The sequence below is a fragment of the Suricata suricatta genome, chromosome 16 (assembly GCF_006229205.1).
Source record: "Suricata suricatta isolate VVHF042 chromosome 16, meerkat_22Aug2017_6uvM2_HiC, whole genome shotgun sequence".
NCBI lineage: Eukaryota > Metazoa > Chordata > Mammalia > Carnivora > Herpestidae > Suricata > Suricata suricatta.
Genome location: NC_043715.1, coordinates 34023380 through 34040563, shown reverse-complemented (window position 1 = coordinate 34040563; position 17184 = coordinate 34023380). Strand labels below are relative to the sequence as shown.

The window sequence follows — 17184 nt, the reverse complement described above, 5'->3', positions numbered from 1 at the left end:
CATTCTGCAACATGATGTTATGTGATGTCAATTTACATTCACTTTCTGCTCTGAGGGACTTCACACCAGTTTTTTATTCATCTAGGGTGTTGCCTCTGTTCTCAATGGAAGCTCTGTCATTCGGATTCAGTGTTCTCCAAGGGGGCCTAATGCTGAGCAAAGCCACAAAGCTAGCTAGAGAAGTGTTCCCCTAGATCTCAGTATGTGCAAATTCTCCAGCCTTACAGGAATATTTGAAAACAATCTCATGGAAAGCTGATGATATCCCCCAAAAAGCATGCCCTCAGTTGAGGAAAGCTGTTTCACTTGGACCAAGTAAGGGAATCTATTCAATATCATCTACTTTATATCTTACTAGGCAACAACAAATAAAAATGTCCATAAATAAGGGAAACACTGGCTACCCAAGAAAAATTCATTTTTTCTCACTTGAGATAAAGATCTGAGAATATATTTTTGTTCTTCCCCCTTCCTAAAATGCCATTAAAATAATATCAGAGATATTTTCAAAAAGAAATAGAACTTTAAGGGCAAGGGGGTCGGGAAGAGATATTACTAAACACAAGAGTCACAGATTTCTGGAAGATGGAAAGGGGAAGAAAAGCCTTTCAATAGAATGGAGGCAGATTGTGCTGTCAGGGCTTACAGAGCTTTCTATCAGACAGGCTCCAGGTGTAAGAAGGAGCCACAGAAAGACTGATTAGTAGTCTGCCTATAGACCCATCTATTTATCTGCCCTCATCTTTCTCCCAACCAGAGGTACCTGGAGATTTTATCCTTAGACCAACACACACACACACACACACACACACACACACACACACTCAAGATTCACACTCAGAAGGGTATCAGACCCAGATGACCTAGGGTCAAAGTCTAGCTATCACACATGACAAGTGGGTGATGTTGAACAAATCTTTCTCAGCATCAGTTTTCTCATTTATAAGATGAGGATTATGGCAGAACTTATCTCATCAGGTTGTTGGAATAAACAAATTAATTCACATACATGCCTTACAGTAGTACCCCAAATGGCATGTATTTCCGGATTATTATTACTATGATTATTTCCTATTACTATTATTTGCCTATTACTGTTCTTTTTTTTTTTTCAAAAGAGAAACACCATAGCAAACAAAAAGAGAAGTCAATATTATTTGTCATGGATATCATGACTGCCTCTCTAGCATCCTTTTCCTGCTCTCTATTGTGGGACAGCTCTGTGACTTGGGAGTAGGATGGTGTGTGACTCCATCCTTTGGCTTAAACCAATCATCCCAATTCTATCCAAGCACTGATTCATTCTGAGATGCCTAAACTAATCCAGTAAAAGTAGAGCTCAGGGTTTTTCTCAGTGGCTAGGATATGAAAATCTTTCTTCCTCCCTCCTTCCTGTTGCAGCTCTTGGATAAGGACAGTCACCATTGCACAATCATGAAGGAAGTCATCACAAAATAGGACAAAGCCAGGGGCTATGATCCAACTATTCCTGAAGCCAACACAATTGCCATGCCTTTTAATGATGTGAGCCAGTAACCTCTCTTTATTCATTGAAACCATTTGAATTGGAACTTCTCTCACATCCATCCTCCCTAATAATACCCTATTCCAGAGCCTTCAGGCTAAGCCTAACCTTATACTACATGTTACCTGGATGATATAAGACAAAGACAAGCCTTTGGATGAAGCACTTATTGAGGAGAAGCTCAGAATCACCAACAAGGCCACGATGAAGGTGACGAGGTTCATGAGGACATCCATTCTTAGTGCAAACCATCTGAGAGCATAGTTAAAGTATAGGAGGTGGCTGGAATTTTCATCATTTAGCATCTTAAACCTAAAATTAAAAAATCAGACAAAACAGGAGTCAGTTGTACTTCCACAGAGTTATGGATAGGGATACTAGAAAATTAAGGCAAGGGGAAATTTTTTCTTTTTTTTTTTTCATATTATAGAGAGAGAGAGACAGAGAGAGAAAGGGAATATGCAACTGAATGAGAGGGGCAGAGTGAGAGAGACAGAGAGAGACAGAGAGAGACAGAGACAGAGAGAGAATATCTTAAGTTGGATCCATGCTGAGCACAGAGCCTGACATGGGGTTCAATCACGCAACACTGGGATCATGACCTGAGCCAGAATCAAGAGTTGGATGCTCAACTGACTGAGCCACCCAGGCTCCACGAAGAGGAATTTTTAATCAAGAGCTAATGTGCTTTTACATAAAAATTTCTTATAAAGGTAAGCATATATCCATACTCCTTAAAATATGCTGCCATAGGCATCTTTGATATGCACATATTTTGAGAAATTCTATGTGGCAGTAGAGTATTGTGTTGAGTAAGCTCTTTCTCTTTCCCAGAACTGACAACGAGAACCCACAGCTGAGAACATAAGGTACTCAATATCTCATGCTCTACCTTCAAAAGACTCCTATTTTGGAGTCAACCACTCCCTCAAAGACCCTGTAGAATTGACAGTTGGCCCCTTGATCAATAAAAAGGGTAAGGGCTGATTGTGGTGGAGGCTGCCTTTAGGGAGAATCAGTGTGTATGATGGTCCCTTCATCAAATTAGAGAAAGAAGATTCAAGGGAATTACTTATAAAGCTGGGATCTCCTCAAGAAAAAAATACTGAGAATTTGTAACCCCTGCTGTGTATCCAGTGAACTGAAGAGGAAAAGGACACCAGACAGAGGGACGGAGAGATGACACTGCTATTGATGAGGGCAAGACCCAACCCTGGAGTTGCTCATTCCCTAGATGCATGGAAGGCAGATCGTGCCCAATCCTGCAGTTCCTAGAAGTGAGGGTACAGAGAAAAGATGACTTTGGGTGCTGCACTCTTAAAGCAGTATCCCTCAGCGTGAGGCAAAGAGGCCCTGCATCAGTGGAATTCAGTGTGAAGCTGCCCAGGAAGAGCTCTCTGGAAGACCCAGGCAGATATTGCCCATGAGCGATGCCCAGCAGAGCTGCCAGGGACTTGGTCCTGTTGGAGTCTCTACCTTGCCACAACACATATGCACAATTGCTGGAATGGCAGAAATGAGCAGCAGGAAGGAGAGAATGACCTGAGATTGTGCCCTTTCTCAATTCATTCCACTGCACCAGCCTCACGGAACCAGGCTCAGAGAAAAAGGAGAGAATGTTTAAAAGAATAGACCAGAGGCTTCCCAGTAGCACACCTTCCCTCCCTGTCCACCTGACACATACACACAGCACAGTATACTACTCCAAGCCTCTGGGTGTGTAGAGAGGGAATATAGTTGACCCTTGAATAACATGGGTTTGAACTACACAGGTCCACTGATACATGGATTTTTTTTTTCAATAAAATCAATAAATGCAATTGTAAATATATTTTCTCTTCCTTATGATTTTATTAATAACATTTTCTTTTCTCTAGCTTACCTTATTGTAAAGATACATTATATAACACATATAACATACAAAATATGTGTTAATCAACTGTTTATAACATTGGTACAGTAAGCTATTCGTAGTTAAGTATGGGAGGAGTCAAAAGTTATATTAAGATTTTCAACTCTGTGGTGGGTTGACACACCTTGTACCTGCATGGTACAAGGGTCAACTGTACCTTCCAGACTGAAATTTTTAGTAGGCCGAACTAACAATTAACCATGGGAGATATCATATTCAATTGCCACTGAAGGTTTCCCCTTACCTACTGGAAAGAGGCTTCACTGTTTAAACCCCTCATTAGCACAGTCATGAACATCCTTAAGCATTGCTTCTCCATCCTGTTCTAACACTCCTTAAAGACTCTAGAAGTATCTCTGACCAGCCATGCTGGGCCTGTAGCACCCTCTTCCTTCAGTTTCCTTCTAATTTATATTCCTTAGAGCTTAGTTAAAATATTCTTCCAAATACCATGATGTTTCTATCCTACAGCTATAAAGGCTACAAATTCAAATGATGGTTTAAATGACTTAGAAGCTGTCTGTGGTCTTATCTGTGTAATTGGTCAAACTACAATAGAACAAAAGAAACAGAAGGCCAGGATCAAATTGGAATTTGACCCCAACGCTTTGTTTAAAGCTGTAACATTTTTGTCTGGTGAAAAAAAAGCAATACATGTCAGAAGCCCAAGCCTTCTGGAAAGTCCACAACAGGAAAGAAAGTATTAAAAGAAGGGGACCCCATAAATCATGTAGGACTGAGCTGCCCCGTAGGATTCGCTTAGAAACCTTGGACAAAAGTCTGCAGGAAGACAAAGCTTGTATCTGTTTTGTTTGTCATAAGTAAGTTGATGAATGATTCTATGGACAGGAGCCTTTCCTCATGGCCAGGACAGTGGAAGTGTCAATGTGTGATGCAGGACCCTCGACAGATGACATTTAGGTTAAACTAGAAAGAGCACAGCCACTGACTGAACTAAAGGCAAGCTGGGATGCCAAGTCTACACTGAGATCCTGGGTGGCAAAGTGTGGGAAGACAAAGAATTAGACCCAAACTTGAAGTTTGTGTTAAGTTTTTAAGGAAGAAAAAAATGAGGAAAAAAAAGTAAAACAAAGCAAAATGGAACACCTATGTGTCAGAAACTTCTATAGATTCATCAAACTCCATTTTTTTTTCCTCCTATGGACCCAACTAGACATTTCCCAGCCTCCCTTGCAATTTGGTGAGCACATGTGAATGAAATCTGGCCAATGAATATGCAGAAATAATGAGTATCTTTATTGCAATTAACCCATAAAGGTTTCCCATGGGATCCTGCACCCACCTCTCCCACCTTATCCTCCAGTTAGAGGATCATAGAGAAGATCCCCCCTCCAAAGGCCCTCAGAATGGAAAACCCCAAGGTGTAACAAAATCCCTTTCCCCTACCCTATGGGCTCTCATTAAATTATGACTTGAGGAAAAGTAAATATGTATTGTGTTAAGCCCCTAAAACTTGGAAGTCTTTGCTATTGCAGTGAGCCTACAGGGTTGATATGACTTATATGGTGTTTTAGAACTTTGGAGCTGGAAGACTCCAGAGAAATTCACTCATCTCATCCCCACAATTTAAAAGAAGTAAAGAGGTGTATCCATTAAGTGAAATATAATATGGCCTTTAACATTTATTTTTACTAGGTGCTTGGATGATTCAGTTGGTTGAGCGTCTAACTCTTGATTTCAGCCCAGGACATGATCCCAGAGTCATGGGACACTGATCCCAGAGCCTATGTCAGGCTCCACACTAAGTGTGAAGTCTGTTTAGGAATCTCTCTCCCTCTCCCTCTTGCTCTCTCCCATGCTCTCTCACTCTCAAAAGTAGAAAAAAAGTTAAAAATAAATTATTTTTTATAAAAATATAATGTTAAAATGCTATTTAAAAATAAAATAAGACAAACATGATTATAAATGCTTAAGGAACAGAAAAAAGAAAAAACTGGAAGGTAATATATGAACATATTAATAGGATTTGGTTAGGGACCTTTGAGTGATTTTTTTTCTTCTTTTTTCTGCTTTCTCCTACTTTTCTGAATTGGACACATTTTACTTCTATTGCAAAAAATAAAACATGTAAAATCACACATTGAGGTTATCATTGAATGACCTCACCATTTTTAGAGCCCCAGATATGAGGAAGAAAGGCTTTGTACTTTAGATTACTCCTTCTTGATTCTACCAGCAATTCAACTATGGTGAGTCCCCAGAAGCCCAACTTCCCTTCTCAGAGTCAGAGAAGCCATCTGTTCCTGGGACCTCCCATTCAGGGTCGGGTTTGAAGTGGGGAGACCTTGGGCAGGGGCCCAGTGCAGTACTCACTTGCTAATGCAGTCCTCCTTCTTGTCATAGGCACGGATGATACCCAGGCCCTGCATGGATGAAGTGATGTGGGAGAACCAGGGAGACCGGCTGATATTCTCCAGCTTCCTGAGCTCCTGGGCTCCTCGGTGGAAAATGCTGCAGGGAAATCAAGAAAGCTACAAAGTGGGGCCTCTGAGGGCTCCCCCTTAGCCCATGCATGTCCAACTATGCACTCAAGACAAAGTTTAAGTCAGGTGAGTGCCATCTAACTAAGGAGAAGGGGTTGGCCCACCACTCTCCCATAGGAGAAGTCATCCTGTTTGTGGGACAGATGGAGTCTCAGAAATGTGTCTCAGACATGAATAGAAATTTTTTCCAAGAAGACATCCAGATGGCCAACAGATGCATGAAAAGATGCTCAACATCATTCATCATCAGGGAAATACAAATCAAAACTACAATGAGATATCACCTCCCAACTGTCAGAATGGCTAAAATTAACAACACAGGAAACAACAGATGTTGGCGAGGATGCGGAGAAAGGGGAACTCTCTTACACTACAAACTAGTGCAGCACTCTGGAAAGCAGTATGGAGGTTCCTCAAAAAGTTAAAAATAGAACTACCCTATGATCCATCAATTGAACTACTGGGTATTACCCAAAGAATACAAAAACACTAATTCAAAGGTATATATGTACCTCAATGTTTATAGTAGAATTATCTACAATAGCCAAATTGTGGAAACAGCTCAAGTGTCCATCAACTGATGAATGGATAAAGAAAATGTGGTATATACATCAATGGATAATTACTCAGCATAGAAAAGAATGAAATCTTGCCATTTGCAATGGCATGGATGGAGCTAGAGAGTATAATGCTAAGTGAAATGTCAGTCAGAGAAAGACAAATACCATATGATTTCACTCATTTGTGGAATTTAAGAAACAAGACAGATGAACATAGAGGGGTAAAAATAAAGAGAGGCAAACCATAAAGCCAACTGTTAACTATGGAAAACTAACTGGGGGTTGTTGGAGGGGAGGTAGGTGGGGGATTGGTTAAATGGGTGATGGGTGCTAAGTGCACTCATCATAATGAGCACGGGCATTGTATGTAAGTGATGAGTCACTAAGTTCTATTCATGAAACTAATATTACACTGTATGTTAACTGACTGAAATTCAAATAAAAACTTGAAACTGCACAAAAAAAAAAAGAAAGAAAAAAATGTGTCTCAGAAATATGAGCCATCCCTTGCTGTGGTCTGTTTTGAGTGTATCTTGTAGCATGAGTGTCTTGCTGCAGGAGATGTGATTCTAGTCTTTGAAGACCAGAAATTTTCAAACAGTGTAGCTCCAAATACAAGCCAACCACTTTCTGGGACCCAACCAAAGAAAAACTGATCTGTTTCAATTCTAATGGAAAATATGGTGTGTCAACTGCCAATGCATGGTCTTCTAAAGGCATTTTCAAAGGTAATTTTGAATCATAGCCTCCGGGGCTGACTTTAGAACCAAACTCCTCCACAGGGTGCAACTCCCCTGGGTGTTGAAGCTCCAAGACCCTGCAGAGTGCCAGACTACTCCCTCAGGCAGGCACATTGGCAGGCAGGCCCATGACAGAGAGTCTAATCTGGGGGGGGGGGGGGGGGGGGGGGGGGGGGGGGGGGGGGGGGGGGGGGTGGAAAGAAAATCTCATTAGCTCAGAGCTCAAGTGAGTTAGTTGGAAATATTTGGGTGATTAAGTAACAGCCAGCCCTGGTCTGGCCTATCTTTTTAGCAAAAAGTAGGGGTGAGAAGCAGAGGAAAAACCTTTTGCTAAGTAAACCAACAGCATAAACAGGAGAATAGGCAGGAACAATGGTCAGACAAACACAGGGATCACAAAAATGAATGCCAGGCCAAGGATACCATTTTAAGAAGTGGTATCCAAGACATGCTTTATCTTTGGAAAAGACTTGCAGAAAGCATTTTACTTGGTCATCACAATAAATCCTTGAGGCTGGACAGTGAGGGCATGTGACCTTTCTTAGAGTCACCATGGTGACAATGAGAGACCAAAGAGAGAGCTCAGGGCACGAGCTCCCAAGGTCACACCAGTTCCCAAGGTCACATCAGCTCCTGCACAAAAGCCAAGGATGCAGAGTTTGCCTCTCCAGCCCCAGTGCATCCCTATACCGTCCCTTCCCACTGTCTGTTGGCACCATCTGCAGACTTGACCCACAAACTTGAAACATTCAACAGTGAACCCACAATCTTGATTATCCAAACCACTTCTCTTCCCAGATCACCCATATCTCTCTTCAGGTGGCTCCCCATCTTGGACTTGTCCTTGGCTTTTCCCATTCCCCAACCCCAAAGACCATTTCAGAAATGATTCATAAACCTTTTCTCTCCCCACTGCTGCCACCTGTCTCAACTCTCATTCAGACTCTAGATTTCAAGAGTCTCTCATCCCATAGCCCTGTAGTCATCTTTCCATAACTCCATCTATCCTCCACAGTGGCCAAAATGATATTTCTAAAACAGCTCTGAATGTGGTGTTCTGGATGAGAATAAACAACCTTGCTTATAGGTGGAGGCAGGTCTAGGATTTGGGGGCTGAATCCCTCACAACTAGGGGACCCTCTTTAAAACCCTCAGTGTCTAGCCCAAGACTTAGCATAACTAGGAGTAGAATAAACATATTGTTACATTTTATGAAAACATTTCTATAATACTGTGCAACTGACTTTTGAACAATGCAAGGGTTAAGGGAATCAACCCCCCCCATGCAACTGAAAATCTGCTTATAACAATTTTGACTCCCCCAAAACTTAACTACTAATAGTCTACTACTGACTAGATGCCTTACCAATAACATAAACAATTGATTAACACATAATTTAGATACTATATGTATTATATACTATATTCTTACTATAAAGTAAGCTAAAGACAGGGGTTATTAAAAAATCATCAAAAATACATTTATAGTATGGGACTGTATTTATAAAAAAAAAAAATCCACATATAAGTGAACCTGTGTGGTTCAAACCCATGTTGTTTAAGGGCCAACTGTATTCTTTTTCTAATTTATAAGCCACTTATAGCCCTGCAGTCTCATCTGATCCTCACAAGACTCCCCTGGCACAGGTGAGATGTATATTTTAATGATTACCTTTAGGGATGAGGGCACAGGCTTGCAGTATTTCTCTGGCTTCCCCAAGGTCTTCCAGCTAGTTTTGCAAGAAGGCTGGGCTCTGCTGCAAATTTCTCTGATTTCTAAGCCTTTGGCCTTACACAATACCCACCACACTGCCTGCTGAGAACTCTAGCTCTCCCCAGGAACCCGGAGGACGCTGGGTTCCTCCAGGGCTGGGCTCAATCCACCCTCCTGCTTCCCTCTGAGATGGGGGAGGAAGTGAAAATGGGGCACTGTCTCAGTAGGACTCCCCAGTGCCTAGCTGCTTGAGGCTTTTCTCCAACCATGTTAGTAGTTAGTGTGGGGCTAGTTCCCAAAGCTCAGAGTGACTAAGGACTGGTCTTACCTCTCTTCTCCACCAGGAGGATGGCAGAGAGAGCCCCATGATTAAGAGCCTAACAGCAGACAGACACAGCAAGCATGGTTACTAGTTTCAAGGCCTAGAACAACTGACTTAACCTCCCATTTATGCCCACCTCTTAGGGTTGCTCTGAGACTAAAATGCCAGATGTATGCAAAGCCGCTGAGCATAGCACCCGGCATTTCATCCCCACTAAAGATCAGTGTGCCTTCCCCATTCAGAAAAGATAGCAGGGACTCAGCATCACCTGATACTACCCAGTCATTGTGAAGAGTTAACCACATATATAAAGATTTCACGTGCTCCTTTTTAAATAGCACATCAACCTACCATAAAAGAATGTAGAAGCCAACAGCAAGGCCGGCCAGGACTAAAAGGACAGCAGGAAACACAGCAGCCAATATCACAAGAATAAACAGCACCATAAAAAATTGCTGCAGAAAGTTCTCTGCGTGAAATGGCAGCCTCACATCCAGCTCGTCCATATCCTTGGAAAAACGGTTCATTAGCCTGCCAGTGGGAGTCATGTCAAAGAAGCTCATTGGGCTCTTTAAGATCTGTGGATAAAATCAGAGAGTGCGCATCGAGGTGTGTGTTTAATAAAGCCTGGCCACTCTACTGGGGCTGGGATACTCTGAGCGGCCTGGACCCAACACAGTGTACCAGGCCATCCTGGGGAGGTGAGGATGCTCCCCATTCTTGTGGCCCCCATGAATGAGAGGGATTGTGGGAAAGATTCAGCCTCTGTGTGGAGCCCCAGGGAAAGCCCCTGCAGGTTGGGCCTGCCTCCAAACCAGGAATGCAGCCTGAAGTACCTCTGGAGGAGAGTGGAAGGGGTGGGCAGGGTGGGATTTTGTATTATGAAGCAACAAAAAGCCAAGTGCTCTTGTGTCTGTCTGCCTTCAAATTGTGAGCCACACCGGTGGGCTCTGGCCAGGACCCTGGCAATCAGTGGCTGCTGCCTACTGCAGCAGTGGAATGAGAAGGTGGCCAGAAGGACTTCTTAAGGCCCTCAGTGTACTCAGGGCTCTTTGGAGCTGAAGACGTCCTGTTGGCCTGTATATGTCTGTTCCATTGTAATGTTCTTAGGGAAACCTTCCTGACACCCTTTGCCTCCAACCCTAGTCTAGCCTGAGGGCCCATGACCCTCCCTCAGTCCCTGGAGTTTGCCTTCACAGTTGATAGTACATATTAGGAAGCTTCCCCGACATGACTGTAAGCATCTTGAGCATCGTGTCTGTCCCCAAGCCCAGCCCAGTGCCTGATGTATCATAGGTGCTTGATAAATGCTATTGACTGAATTACTGGGTTCATTTGAGCCCCCGGGAGCAGTACCTTGTCAAACACCTGGTTGTGTAATGAGGAGGATGCCATCAGTGTGGTCTTGGTGAAGGTGAAGCCCTTGATGATACTACACATCAGCACAGACACCATACTCCCTGCATACACCCACTGGTACACATGCTGCCCGGTGTCTGCCAGCACTGCGCCAATCTCACATGCACTCTTGTTGCCCCGGGGTCCACAGGTCATCTTTTGAGAAAAACAAGAGAAGCACCAAGAATTGGTAAACTGTCAGGAAAATGGGAATTTCCCAGAGGATCTTTCCAGAGAGAAAAAATTAAAAAGAGGTGCATAATTGCTAAGAAATCAGATCACTTCCCTTTGAGGGCCTCTGAACTTGGCATGGGTCCTCCTGCTGGGTGGCTAGCCCCCAAGGGGCACCTGACGTACAAGCCCCAGCACAGTCAGGGAGAAAAGTAAAGCAGACAAACCAAGCAGGCACAGCAACCAGATAGCTTCTGTCTTAGAAGCTAACGATTCCTTAGGAGACAAGAGGTGACATTGGGCCGGGAAGATTAAAGAAGCAAAGGAAATCTGGATGTAAAGAGGCTGGCTGAACAGCCCTCAGGCAGCGCATGTAGGACAGGGTGTCAGGAACCTTCTGGCAGAAGCCACCAGGCCTTTGAGGAGATGTGGGGGACCTCTCTGTAGGATGGACCAGCCCCACAGCACCCCCCCCCTTTCCTTTCCTTGATGGTACTTGGAAGGCACTGGTCTACTACCTTGAGGTCCCTGGTGGGGAGGAGGGAGCTTGGTGAACCATGGGGCTCTAGGAAGATTCAAGAAGACCACATGCAGGCTCCATCCTGCTGGGGGGAGAACACACATTTTTGCTAGCATTTCTGGGGAGAGGCCATCTCCTCCTCCTGAGAAATTGGTAGTTCCATTTTTCTCTGAGCCATGTGCTGAAAGTGAAGACTGCCTTTGGGGAACAAACAAGCATCTTTCTTCTAAATGCCATTTTGCTGATTACATCAATAGCAGAAATGTAAACCAGAGGTGACGGCTGATGGATGAACAACTATAAAAGCAAAAAGCATCCCTAGGGAGCTAATTGACAAAAGGCCTAGCTTGAACAGAAGAGTCTTCACTACACATCAGCTTGTGCCCACTGTGTCTGTGGGGCCAGGCAAACGCCTGGGTCTGTCATCACGGCTACGTGCTCAATTAGCCAATGGCACTGGCCCACTGGGGAAGCACCACACCTAGGAGGGGGTTCCTTCCAGACCAGAAACCTTGAGCTTTTCATGAGCCAGCGAGGATCTGGGGGAATATTCCAGAGATGGCTCTCTTCCTGCACAGTGCGGGGACCCACTGGCTTCTCCCCTTGGAAATGACCCCAGGAAGCTGTGCTAACCTCCGGGAGAGCTATAGTGACCTCTCCCTTGCCTATGTCTCCCCAGTGCCTTCTCCCTTTGGTTGTCATAGCAACAGAACTATACCAAAGTGTAATCTTGGAGGATGGGCCCACAGCATTTCCAAGGGCTCCAGGAAAGCTTAGAAACCATCGGCCCAAAGCTGGGAGAGTTTTTAGCAAGCTCCAGCAAGAGCAGACTTATCAGTCATTCCCAGGAGGGCCTGAGGTCTAGAGAAGACCCTTGGGTGGCAGATACCCAGTGTCTCAGAAGGATACACAGTGACTCTGCAGCACAACCAGGGACTAAATCTGGCTTTCGCATATCCCATTCCTGCAGAGGGACTTTGGAGAGCAGAGAAAGAAGGAACCTTCTGACACCTCACGGTATCGACAATAAGATGCCCGTTTCTGTTCAGAGACAGGAAGATTAAAATCCGTATTAGGCTTCCCCAGGGCCCCTCCAGGGCCCTCCTGAGAGGTGCCTTGCAGTGGAGACTGCAAGACTGACTCTGTCCTACACAGGCATGACTTCACAGACATGCTGCCTTTGCCTAGCACAGCCACAATCTTCTTAGCCAGTCCTTTAAAATCTGAAGGTGACACATAAAAATCCAGATGCCCTGCTTATATTGAAAAATCAAAGGGGATTTCAGGACTTGAGTTGTGTAAGCAGCTGATCTCAACTTGGAGGAAAGGGGCAGTGGCAGGCTCATTGTATGCATGACTCAACATTCCCCAAGGCCAAAGGGAAACTCACCTGTGAGCCCTTGTCTAGCCAGCGACCCAGCCACCAGTTGCTGAAGGCAGAGCTGCCGATCATCAAGAGGAAGAGGGACACCCCAAAAAGAGAGAGGAGGTACCCTATAAGAGGAGGGGAGAGGTCCAGAGGGTTACAGAAGAGATATCTGCAGTGGGTCCAACCCTGATGGAAAATTCAAAGCCTGCAGGAAAAGGGGCCCCATCCCTAGAAGCCACCTTCCAGGCTGCTGCCACAAGTCTGGGTGTTGAGACCCTGAACCCCAATGGGGACACGTGTTCTACCTGGTTGGAAAATGGGTCCAAATTACCAATATATTGAAAAAAAACACCAAATGCACCTTAATTCTTCAAAAAAAAAAACACAACAACCAAAAAACAAAACAAAAAAAACCCACAGAATTTTCTTGCTGGGGAGAGACAAGAAATAAAACTGTAAGGTATTTTTGCACACTAAGATGGGAATCTTGCACAGAAGGGAGGCTATGAGCGGATGGCCGCTGCACTCAGTGACGAGGCAGCGAGGTGCGGAAGAACCATGGCTGGTTCATGCTGCTGCTCATTCAGTTTCAATAAATAGCATCTGGCAGCTTTAATGGAGATAAAGTGTGATTCCATTTAAAAGGCTGTATTATCAGACTTCATATTTTTAGTGGGGAGGAGGGGGAGTAAAAGCTTGACAAATAGGTCTAGCATAAAAGGAACAATTGTTAAGGAAATTATAAAACGTGCACCCAACAGTTTGAGAAAGGATTTTTTTAATGCAAATTAAATCAAGAAACCCGTTGTTTTATATCGAACCTCCAGAAGCCTTAATGTACGTGTGATATGTTTTCCAGGTCACGGTTCCTTCCTGAGGGGATTCAGTCTGGACGAGCTGGTGCAGAGGAACTACAGAGACAGACACAAGTCCTGTGGCACCTGCGGGCAAGACAGGAACCCAGAGGGGCAGGCACCCCCCTCCTGCATAACCCCACACCACCACCGGAAGGGGGGGCCAGTTCTCCCCCTTCCTTCCAATTATCCTATACTTTGAAATTCCCAACACACTTTTGCTCATGTTATTTCTTCATCACAGCCCTGTAAGGCAGGTAGCTTTGAGTCTTTCAAGAAATATTTATTAAGCACCTACTATGTGCTCGCCCCTGGGATATGGGGTTGTTTCCGCCTGGTTCTCCAGAAGCCTTTTCTAAGAAAAGGGTATGAGTGCATGCAACTTATTCAGGAGCTTTAGGGAGTAGAAAAAAGGAGGAAAGGCAGCAATAAAAAGGCATCTCACCAAGTCAGAGACTCCTGTGGGCAACTGGAGCTTAATCCCATGTAGAGAAATGTCAGAGCCAGTGTGGAGCACACACCTCACAGTCTTTTCATCTGACCAGAGGGATCTGGGATATTTTTACAACTCCCATTGCCCACTGGGTGAGGGCTCCTCCCTGTGGGGGTTAATTTGCCAGCACTTCTAGTTTGACCTGAGGTTGGCAGTTTCCAGAGAGATCTCAGGCAAAAGAATACAGCTGGAAGTCCAGCTGCATGTGCTGAAGTGCTAACAGCACCCACAGCACTTACTGCAGGGAGACCAGGAAGCAGGTGGCTCTGGGCTTCTCAGAGCTCACGCCTCGCAGAAGGAAACGAGGGGGTCCTCCTTGATCAGCCACTGCATGGACTCCTGATTCCATCCACGTGGCCGTCCCAAGTCCTCTCCACTTCCCAAAGGGAAAGAAAATGACCATCAAATTCCCATGGAAACTGCATCCAGGGTACAGGGATGTTTGGATACACATCCTGCAGTCACAACCAAGTACTTGTCCCCTTTCCTCTTCTTCACAGAGAAGCACGAAAATGTCAGCTCCAGAGCAGAATCCTACACCATATGTAGCTTTTATAAACAGAGATAAACAGAGCTAGACACGAGGCTGCCCTTGCAAACGGGCTCGCTGTACCTTGCTTTGAGAGGGATAGCTGTCACACCTCAAATGTGCTTCCATGAATAGAGCTACTATTATACCCTCCACCTAGGAACCTTCGTGCTTCTTTGAAAATGTTCAGCCTGACTTCTTCTCATTGTGTTCCTCTCTGGGCCTGTAAAATGTGGGAGACGCCTAGGCAGGTCGGCAGAGCCTAATGAACCGCATCCTGGAGCACAAAAGGAACTGGTCAAATCCCGGCCGGGAATGTTGCTGATTCTTTGTTCACCTTGCTGTGCTTTAAAAAAAATTCCCTGATGCCAGGCATGCTGGGCACTGCCACCTTTAACTGGCTCCCTTCCTATAGCTTTCAGTGCATGTCACATGTTTGATTCCCCCTCCAGAGAAGGGGAGTGAGAAGGAAAAGAGGAACAGGGTTTACTCTCGTCACAGGACCTCACACCCTGGGCACCCTGGAGCTTTCCTTGGAAGGCCTGGGAGAGATGGTGAGTACCTCACTTCAGCCTTGGCAGCCTCCAGAGCGATAAAAATATGTTGTCTTTCCAAACATGCATGCATTTGTCACAAGCACCATTAATGGTGCCAAATTTCATCGATTCAAAGACTCACATTTTTTTTCACATTTTAACATCTCTGAAATCAGGATGTGCCTTCTATTCAGTAGCATGCCATATCGTCTAATTGGCAAAGATTTTTCTTTCTAAGTGGTACATAAAACGATGGCGATCTTAAAATGGATGGGATCTTAAACTTGATGAAATACACTGAGAGTTTTTTTTCAGCTACACATTATTGAGGACCAGAGCTCTAACTTGGAAAGTCACCTCACTAAGGGCACTTTGATGAAAGAAGTGGTGGATGTAGACCCCTGTCCACTTCGTGCCCAGCCCTGGGCAGGGCACACAGTAGGTGCTCAACAAGTGTTGAATGGATGCAGGGCTGAGGATGAGAAGAGGCAGGCTTATCTCCCACATCTCCTCTTTTTCCTTCCTAGAATTCCGTCCTGCCCTCAACTCCAAATCCTCCCATCCCCCACCTTTTACCACAGTGACTCCGGGGACCAGTCCTAAGGTTGCCCCCTCTGTGCGTTCTGTGAGGCCCTCCCTGACTGTTATGGCCACCTCAAATCCCCATTTTGCAGTTTCCCATGATTATCCACTTGCCTATGACCCCCACCAGACCATGAGATCCTGAAACAAGAGGCATATTTTTGTCCATGCAGACTAGCGTGATACCCGGCATAGAGAAGAATACTTAGTCATATCCCTTCTCAATGCTCCCCATAAAGAGTATGAAACAATTCCTATGTGTGCTTTTGCGTCTAATCAATCTCTGTGCTTTGCCTTGACCTTTCCTAACTAACAACAGTAATAACTACTCTTGAGGGTTACTATATGTCAGGCACTGGGCCAATCACTTCATGGGCAGTTTCTTGTGTAATCTTTGCAAGTTGGTACTGTTATTTCCCCATTTTATGGATTAAGAAACTAAGGTTCAGAGTGGCCAAGTACCTTGCACAAACTCATAAAACTAATAATTGGTTGAGCTAGAGTTTGGACTCGGGCAACTAAAACCCAAAGCTCACATGACAGTAAACTGTATAATTCTAGCTGCCCAGAAGGACATACCCTGTGCCTACATTTCTCTATCCAGAATAGTGATGCTCACCCAATATTTAAGACTATGTAACTAAGAGAACAAATAGCAAATACCTTTTATGTCTACAAATTTTGAGTCTGTTTCAGGTTCTTTTTCTTCATCTTTCCCATCTCCTGGAGCCAAAACTAGGGTGAGAAATAAAGAGAGATCTGTGTCCGCTCATCAGCCATGGGCAATAAGAGAGAGCAGTTCGAACTCAAATTGTACCAGCATCTCCATCTCTCACTGTGGGACTCTCCTTAAGGGCTTCCACCATTGCTGCATTGTAAATGTGCTCAGGATCCTGGAGACAAAATGACATGCCTTCTGAAAGCTCGATGACAGGACTTCTCCCAGGCTGGAGATCGCGAGGGAAAGACCCCAACTCTTGCACTCTGGTACAAGTAGTTACCTTGAATTGCAACCCTCGGAGGTTGTGAATCAGCTTTGCATAGCACCCTCTCTCCTCCATTAACTCCTTGTGGGTTCCCTTTTCACAAATCTCTCCATCTTCTAACAAAATGACTTCATCACATGACTCCAAGAACTGCAGAGATATTAAAGTGATCTATAGTGAACTTTCCCCTGGTAAGAGAAAAGTGTGGTGCCAAACTCCCATCAAGTGGCAGCCCAAGTTCCTCTAGTGCAGTGGTCATCAACCTTGGAATTATTGGCACTGAGAGCCAGATGATTCTTTGTTGTTGGGGCAGAAACGGGAGGCTGTCCTGTGCATCGTAAGCTATTTAGCAACCTCCATACTCTCTAACCCACCAGACGCCAATTGCACCCCCTATCCCAGTTGTGACAAGCAAAAATGTCTCCAGATATTGACAAATGCCCTCTAAAGGGCAAAATGGCCCCCAGCT

General features: G+C 44.7%; 1 protein-coding gene and 1 long non-coding RNA gene across 2 annotated transcripts in view; one reads left to right on the top strand and one right to left on the bottom strand.

Moving 5' to 3' along the window:
- The window catches only part of ABCC12 (ATP binding cassette subfamily C member 12), a 64416-nt gene that overhangs the window by 10409 nt on the left and 36823 nt on the right, over positions 1 to 17184 (bottom strand). The window contains exons 14-22 of the mRNA XM_029925176.1: positions 16731 to 16865; positions 16547 to 16622; positions 16393 to 16464; positions 13557 to 13646; positions 12757 to 12860; positions 10634 to 10831; positions 9629 to 9855; positions 5772 to 5909; positions 1651 to 1837 (exon numbers count right to left, since the gene is read on the bottom strand). Coding sequence (XP_029781036.1) covers positions 1651 to 1837; positions 5772 to 5909; positions 9629 to 9855; positions 10634 to 10831; positions 12757 to 12860; positions 13557 to 13646; positions 16393 to 16464; positions 16547 to 16622; positions 16731 to 16865 — 1227 coding nt within the window. The remainder of the gene's footprint in view (positions 1 to 1650; positions 1838 to 5771; positions 5910 to 9628; positions 9856 to 10633; positions 10832 to 12756; positions 12861 to 13556; positions 13647 to 16392; positions 16465 to 16546; positions 16623 to 16730; positions 16866 to 17184) is intronic.
- Positions 12197 to 13802, top strand: LOC115280344. The gene is made up of 2 exons (XR_003903743.1): positions 12197 to 12383; positions 13595 to 13802. It is a non-coding gene; the product is annotated as an uncharacterized LOC115280344 (long non-coding RNA).